This window comes from Tarenaya hassleriana, unplaced genomic scaffold (genome assembly GCF_000463585.1).
Source record: "Tarenaya hassleriana unplaced genomic scaffold, ASM46358v1 Cleome12, whole genome shotgun sequence".
Classification (NCBI taxonomy): Eukaryota; Viridiplantae; Streptophyta; class Magnoliopsida; order Brassicales; family Cleomaceae; genus Tarenaya; species Tarenaya hassleriana.
The window spans coordinates 142,597-150,711 of NW_010962392.1; the positions used below are offsets into that span (position 1 = coordinate 142,597).

The 8,115-nt window shown below is 35.6% G+C and overlaps 3 protein-coding genes across 3 annotated transcripts in view; all 3 read right to left on the minus strand.

The window, feature by feature from the left end:
* Positions 1-2,738, minus strand: part of LOC104806141 (adenylosuccinate lyase) — a 3,486-nt gene extending 748 nt beyond the window's left edge. The window contains exons 1-9 of the mRNA XM_010530873.1: positions 2,483-2,738; positions 2,183-2,335; positions 1,561-1,776; positions 1,294-1,476; positions 804-1,025; positions 594-710; positions 336-479; positions 140-241; positions 8-58 (exon numbers count right to left, since the gene is read on the minus strand). Of these exons, the coding sequence (XP_010529175.1) occupies positions 8-58; positions 140-241; positions 336-479; positions 594-710; positions 804-1,025; positions 1,294-1,476; positions 1,561-1,776; positions 2,183-2,335; positions 2,483-2,653 (1,359 nt within the window). The 5' untranslated portion in view covers positions 2,654-2,738. The remainder of the gene's footprint in view (positions 1-7; positions 59-139; positions 242-335; positions 480-593; positions 711-803; positions 1,026-1,293; positions 1,477-1,560; positions 1,777-2,182; positions 2,336-2,482) is intronic.
* A 244-nt stretch (positions 2,739-2,982) lies between these two features.
* LOC104806142 (rac-like GTP-binding protein ARAC2) lies at positions 2,983-5,046 on the minus strand. The gene is made up of 7 exons (XM_010530875.1): positions 4,756-5,046; positions 4,516-4,603; positions 4,277-4,386; positions 4,095-4,158; positions 3,819-3,883; positions 3,636-3,701; positions 2,983-3,277 (listed from the first exon to the last, which is right to left on the minus strand). Exons 1-7 carry the CDS (start codon positions 4,852-4,854, stop codon positions 3,161-3,163), a joined length of 609 nt encoding a protein of 202 aa, XP_010529177.1. The 5' UTR covers positions 4,855-5,046; the 3' UTR covers positions 2,983-3,160.
* A 1,220-nt stretch (positions 5,047-6,266) lies between these two features.
* LOC104806143 (ethylene-responsive transcription factor ERF091) lies at positions 6,267-7,451 on the minus strand. The gene has a single exon (XM_010530876.1). The coding sequence runs from the start codon at positions 7,449-7,451 to the stop codon at positions 6,327-6,329; it is 1,125 nt and encodes a 374-aa protein (XP_010529178.1). The 3' UTR covers positions 6,267-6,326.
* Between the last annotated feature and the right edge of the window lie 664 nt (positions 7,452-8,115).

An 8,115-nucleotide genomic window follows, 5' to 3' on the forward strand; every position in this document is an offset into this window, starting at 1 on the left:
GTTCAGCAAGAACTTCCCAAGTATGGTCCAAGTCTTCTGCTAACCGAGCTTCGTTTACCTGTCAAGTACATAACGTCAAATGGGCATTCATACAGTTAAAAAACGGTTGATTTCATGCGGAAATCGCGTTGGAATGTACCTGAAGCTTTGCAATTCCTTGTATCGCGCTCTTGTAAGCAAGAAGAGAGTGGCCTAAAGCTCCGCCCATATTTCTCAGGACGGTTGAATCAGTCAAGTCTCTCTACATTCACATCCAACTTATTTGTATCGGTTTTTGCAGTTACAGTACGAAAAATCTAGCGAAGATTCGTAAAATTAACCATAGGGGGTTCGACCTGCATGCGTGAAATCGGAAGCTTCATGCTGAGATAAGAAAGCTCTGCATTTGCTTTCCCGAGATTCCCTTCACTGTTCTCGAAATCTATCGGGTTCACTTTGTGAGGCATTGTCGATGACCCTATCTCGCCTGCTTTCGTTATCTGCTTCGGAGTAATAAACGAGATAAACTCACCCACTTTCGTATCTTAAATAAGAAGAACAAAGGAGAAATGTATCGAAAAGATTGTTGTTCTTTTCCGGTTACTGATACTTGCCTGCTTAAAATACCCCAGAGATATGTAGCTCCATATATCTCTGTCAAAATCAGTCAATATATTGTTGAACTGGCTGATTGTATTGAACAGCCTTGCCATATAGTCATGAGGTTCAATCTACAGAAACAACACGAGAAATGATCAGTTAATGAAACCAATGTCTCTGTCTGAAATCGGTTATGGGGACAAAATGGTCGGAGAAGAAATTACCTGAGTAACATATGGGTTAAATGTCAGTCCGAGAGAAGCAACAAACTCTTCTGAAACACGAGGCCAGTCGATATCAGGATAAGCAGAAATATGCGCATTGTAATTCCCGACAGCACCGGCAAATTTCCCCTTAAGCTTAATTTCAGAAAGATATCGCCTTTCTTCACTTAACCTCACAGCAAATATCGCCATTTCCTTCCCCAAAGTTGTAGGCGAAGCTGGCTGCATCGTTATACGTAAAACACCGAATCATTAAAAACTATATATATAACTAAACCCAAAGAAAAAAAAAGAACAAGGATAAACCAGTTTCATGTCACTTCGCTTCACCATAATATTTCAATAAAATGGCAAATTCCTAAGCCTGAGAAACTACTGCCAGGGCGTTCTTATTCACATACCAAAGATTAAAGCCCTTCTACAAAAAGAACAGTTGATCATTGTGCTGATTCAATAACACGGTAGCTGTCTTCTGTTTCAATGTTTTTACCTGTCCATGAGTTCGTGAAAGCATGGGAATATGTGCATTATCCTTAGCCATCTGAGAGATTGCCAAGATGAGCTGATCCATAACCGGAATCAACACCGAATTAACCGCTTCTTTCAGCATCAATGCATGGGAAAGGTTGTTGATGTCCTCAGACGTGCAAGCGAAATGGAAAAATTCAAGAACCTGTATGAATGGATATAAATATCGAAACATGAGCACCCTTCAAACAGACATAAAGAACTTAGGAGCAAGAAAGTGATTTCTGACCTTTGCAATCTCGGGATGAGATTGGCATTTTTGTTTCAAGAAGTATTCCACAGCTTTGACATCATGATTTGTTACTTTCTCGATCTTTTTCACTTCCCAGGCATCATTCATGCTAAATCCATCGATGATTCCTTGCAAATACGTTTGAGCTTCACTGCTAAAGCTTGGAACTTCAGGTACCTCAGGGATTTGTGATAGCTTAAGCAACCATTTGATCTGTGGCAGAAACGCAAAATATAAAAGATGACTACGGCATATGAGAAATGTTCATAACAAAGATACTCTCCTCTGATGCCTCATCTATCTATATGAAGGAAAGAAAACCAAACACACAATGTATATTAAAATTTTCAAGAAACGTCCAATTGAGCAAAGAAAATAACTAACAAGAAAAAGCTTTGCCCTCATCAAGATCCACTTTTGATTGATAGAATAAAATCTGGGTTGCAAAAAAAAAGGCAAACCAGCGACAAAAGCAACAATATGGGTAATTTCATATCATATTGATGATAATTAATACGTAAAGTTATAAACTTTCACTTGGAGTACACAAAGCTTTTGTAAAGGAAACTGAGGAACAGTCAACTGAAGAATTTTCAGAAGGAACACATTGGAATCTTACCTCGACGAGAACCCGGAAATAGATCAAACCAAACTCGCTCATACAAGAGGCCAATTCCTTAACTTTCCCCCAATAACGTCCATCCAAAGGCGATAAAGCCGTCAAGTTCGAAAGCTCCAAGTCTGAGAAGCCCTCCATTGCCATTGCTTTCGCCTAAAATTAGCCGTTTTCATCGTAAATTTCAAATCAGAACTATGAGATTATACTCAGAGAAACACCTCCTCGATCTAAAAATGTCCCATGGGTACAACATTTCACCTGTGTGAACCACGAATAACACAATTGGTGACGAACTCTCACCTTTCTCGAAGTCGAGAGCTTGAGGGAATTTACAGGAAAAACCCCAGGAGAAATTCTCGGAAGCGGTTTATACGAAGCGTTTACAAAGTTCAGGGGGTTTCTGGAGGGAACGAGGCCGAGAATGGTGATTCTGTTGTTGGGCAAAACCCTAGACGACAAATTGAGCTCCATTTCTTATTCAATCGGAATCGGAGAAACCCAGACTTGAGTTCCCGGTCTTTTTCCTTCCGGCGAGAAGCACGGGGAAAGGGTTTTAGGGTTTTAATACTGAAATTTGGGGGCATGCTGTCTCTGTTTTTTTTTTTTTTTTTTTTCCTGAACTCCAATTCTACCCCTGCCCTATCTGTTGTCCTTTTTCGGTAATTTGGAAAAATTTTCCAAATAATTTCGAAATATTAAATTAAGTACATATAAGGAATTAAACTTTAGGGATACTTGGAGATATACCCAATCTTTATACAAATATTATTAATACCATATAAGGGATAAAATAATGATTGTGCCAATAAAGGTGGATCGTGGATATGTATCAAACTTCATGAAGTAAATAATAATGACAAAGATAAATCCGAAAAAATAAAATAAACTTAATCGAATATCTGTTGGTATTTCATGGGGAAATCGAAATTCATTATGTTGGACCGTTATTAAAAAAAAATTGACATTGTGTATAATATTTCAGAGGAAAAAGCATGATTTTGATCTCTTGGTTTTGGCCAATGGCTTCTTCTTCTTCTTTGCATTTGGTGGCCTCAAAGCGACTCTTATTGCTGTATCAAACACTGCCTTCACATTCTATTAAACAACACAAATAAAACAAAGCCTTACAAACATACATATATATATATATATAAATAAATATTAAAAATATACTATGGATAGAGAAAGTGGAATAGATTTGTGAGACGAATTTAAATTATTTTTTAGTTACAATGTTTCTATATAAAAATATCATTTTTTTGTGAAATATTAACTTTATTTTTGTATATTACGTTTTTAACACGGTAATGAAAAATACAAAACATCTTATTTTGTTCCTATTATATTATTTATTTTTTAATTATTAAAATAAGTTATATACAGATTCGATGTGATTTATACACATACCCATGTAATTTTAACATATCCTATAGTCATAAAAAAAAAATTGAACCTGTTGGGTCTTGGAGCTGCACTCTATGTATCTAACAGCTCCAATCAGCTTCCTTAGTTCCTCTCCCTATTTACACAAATTTATTAATAAAAAATTATTCAAAAACATGAACTGATTAGTGATTAATATAAGTTCATAATTTTCATTAATTTTTTTAAAATATATATTTCGTGACTAGGGTACCTGGGTGGTCGTTATAAATGTTGATCCCGGATGATCCTTCAAGAATTGTTTGTCTTCCCGCAAATCTGTATGCATATTTTATTTAATTCTAAATATTTATTCATACTCAAAAAGAAAAAAAAGAATATGGGCTCAGCCGATAACTAATAACAAAGCCCAAAACGGCAAAAATGAGCAAATGTAAGATGGGCCCTGGCCCATTTACCTATCGAGTGGACACGATTTTATCCACTAGATTTGAAAATAAAAATAAACTGTAAATTACGATTAATTTACCTAATTTGGTTCCAACGAGGACAACTGGGACGTTAGGCGCGTAATGTTTAAGCTCCGGGATCCACTGTCAATGTTTATAAAGATATATCTCTATGATATACGACAATACTCAAACTAAAATAAAAAAATTACCGATGCGTAATTATAAGATTATTATCGAATTCAATTTAAAAAAAAATTACCTTCTTGTAAATATTCTCGTAACTGGCCTTACTGATTAAGGAAAAAGCCAACAAGAAGACATCAGCTCCTCTGTAACTCAGAGGCCTTAGCCTGTTGTAATCTTCCTGCCCTGTTTTTTTTTTTCATGTAGTTAATCCGAATAATTATAATCCATATCAATTATAAAATAATTATACAAGATATATACAATACATACATACATATATATAATGTGACAATAAGGACAAGAGTATCGTACCGGCGGTATCCCAGAGGCCGAGATTCACGGTGCTGCCGTCGACAACCACGTTGGCGCTGAAGTTGTCGAAAACGGTCGGAACGTAATCCTGAGAACATTGACATTCGAATGATCTTAATAATTAATTTCCATGCATTATTTTAATATTGAATGTTTAGATTTTCATGCATTCGGTTCGGTTGAACCGGAATCCGGTTTAGCTCTAATAACCGAAAAAAAAACAGAAGAAGAACAACTTACGGTCGGAAAAGTGTTGCTGGTGTAGGAAATGAGCATGCAAGTTTTTCCGACAGCTCCATCTCCAACGGTGACACACTTTATGAATCTCGCAGTGCTCATTTCTTATGTCCAGAGAGAGAGAGAGAGAGAGAGAGAGAGAGAGAGAGAGAGAGAGAGAGAGAGAGAGTAACAAGGGGCTTGTGGAGGAAGAGGAGAGTGGAGGGTTTTTATTAAGCTTATGGATGATTAATAACTCTTGTTATTGTCGATTAGGGTTTTAGAGTTACGTTAATTTTTCATAATTTTATTATAATGACAAATGATTATGCAATGGAGTTTTTCTTTTTCTTCGAGTGCAAGGACTATATATGCCACAAATGGTCTGCAAAGTTCTGTAGCAGTTTGGTGCCCCCAAGTGTGTTGGTTGTTAGTGGATTTTGAATTGTCCGACAAGGAAGTCCCACCTTTCTTTACATATATGTATACATACATATATAATACTTATATTATTAATCGCATGATTTAGATATGAATTGAGATTTCATATACGTGATGATAAAGAATAATGGGTTTCGTTATTATATGGGTGAGTTGTCTGATTTTATTGGTTAGTGCTAAATCCTAACTTATATTTGTATATTTACCATGTATAATTAAGCAAATATGTGCGATGTATGTTTTTAAAATACATACACATAATTTGTTAGGTGACATGATATGAATTAGGGGGCAAATGTTAGGATTAGACCAATTATGATTACTTGGTTTTGGCAACATCATAGACAGCCCCCACCCACCATATTCATATTATTACATATTTTGAGTTCCGATTTTTCGGTTGTAAACAAAATTATATAAGATTTTAGGTTATTTCAGTTTGCTTTGATTTTTTGTTTTGTTTTCATATTATATATATAGTTTGAATTTATTAATTTAATCTTTTAAAAACTATACTCAATTTTTAAATCAAATTTATTTCGGATACGATCCGAATCCAAAGTAACAAAAATGCGAATCTTATATATACGCGTTTTATATGAAACCGTTGGCTTATTATTTTCTTTTTGGCTAAAATACATGTTTTTAAAATATATGGAGACGTATTTATCAACAATTTCGCCGTCTCTATTAATAGATTTATCATTCTTTCTTTATTTTTTTGGGTGGGATTCTATTAAGTAGTAATCATATATATACGTAGATCACTTCAAGAGCAAGTTACCGTCTTACGGAAATGTGAATATATCATACGTAGACTTTAAGCTTTGGAATTTTGGAGAAACTCATTCCTTTTTTTTTTACATTATATATTCAGAATTTTTTTTTCTATCTAACAAATTTACAATCGTTATTCACTTTTTTTTTTTATATATAATATTGAGATTTTGATTTAGGGAAAGCATGATAACCTTGCAATCTTGAAACGTACTTATATGATCGTACAATAAGAAATAATTTCTTCACAAACAACATCATAAAGGTGTGTATATATATATATATATATATATATATATATATATATATATATACAAAGAAACAATGTATTTTCATTCAAAATGGATATTTTGTAATTTTGTTTTGGGTTAACTCTGTCAAAATGTGGACAGCAAATTCTCTAGATACTCACTTCCCAAGTCTTCGAACTCAAACACATCAAACCCCCTTCCGACAATCTTCTTTAACTCCGGTTCTTGAAACTCAGCATCTTCCTGAATCAAACCTGATCCATCGCTCCATCTATTTCTCTTTCTCGAATCAAATCCAGTTTCTTGGCTCCCAAGAAATCCGTATATATCCGAATCTTTAACAGAATCATAATAACAACTTGGAGGAAACCCGATCTCTGTAGTATTTTCTACCGTCGACTCATCTGCGAGATTCATATGAGCCGTTCCCGATCTTCTGATTCGAAAAGCGGGTTCATCATAACCCGAAACAGCTTCTTCTGTTGTGATATTGTATCCACTTGCCCTACTTATGGACTGCGCAGAAGGGGGACAACAATTATTGGGTTTGTTACCGATCTCCATAACATTTATATCCATTTCAGTTGGAAAATTCATTAGAGAAGGATAATCTTGATACTCTCTATCATCTGTAATTGCTTCTTTTGTTGTATCCGATCCAATCTCCATGTTTCCCAGCAATCCATTATAGCTAGAGGCACAACCCGTTTCCTCCATAGCCTTTATGATCTTGTCGAGCGGGAAATTCGTATGAGCCTTGTGAAGCCCTCTGATTCTAACAGCGGCTTTATCATAGGCCATAGCTGCTGCTTCTGCTGTGTCGAATGTCCCGAGCCAGACCCTCACCCCGTTCCTCGTCGAGTCCCTTATTTCTGCTGCGTATTTTCCCCATGGACGCCTCCTTACTCCCCTGTACTGCCTTGTCGTCGGGCAAGAAACTCTAGCCGATGAAGTGGAAGAACCTGTCAACTTGGTTTCCGACAAGGGTTTTTCGGTTATACTACTTGGGAATGAACTAATTCCATTGAAGATTTCTTCCCATTCATCATCCCCCATGGACAGCCATCCCTCTAAGCTTGGAATCCGTTTGAGATTCTCTGTAGAATCTTCTCTTCCGTCAAGACAAGGCATTCCTTCCCAAGATCCGGGAACTGGTATCGATCTTTTCTCGTTTTTGGGTTTTCCAATGAAATTGGCCCACACATTCTCCAAGATTCCGACATTGGGTTCTTGGATATTGCCGAAAGCCATTGCGAATCCGAGGAGAGGAGGAGTATGTGTTCGTACGGTTTAAGGGTATTTAAAAGAGATTGGTTTTGCGTTTCCGTGTGAATCGGATTGAGGAAATTTTGCGGCTGGATAATTGGTAAAGTACAGTTGGTGAAGCTTGTGTTCCAAGGCACTGACCACCTCGTTTCATGCAGGGTTTTAGGGTCCACACCACAATGTCAAATTAGGGTTTATCTTCCTTACACACATATACATGCACATATATATATATAATTCAATGTAAAATTAGGGACGGGAATTTAATCCGTAGTCTAATGATTATTAGGAGTATTTCATATAAATTCAATATTTTCGATATGGTGATGATTGGTTATATATATATATATCATATCCGAGGATCTTATATTTATTTTGAATCCATATTAAACGTAACGAATATTTTATTAATTCAATAGAACAAAGCGTGTATTGACTAATGGATAATCATGCTACTAAATCGAATGTCTAAGTTACTGGATTTTCACGCATTACGATTGGGTGCTCTTGAAAAAGTGACCAGATGCATAGTATTTAAATTTGAAAATCGACCTCGTAAAACTCACACGTACGTATGCGCGCACGCACACAATATATATATATATATATATATATATATATATATATATATATAAAAAAAAAATATAAA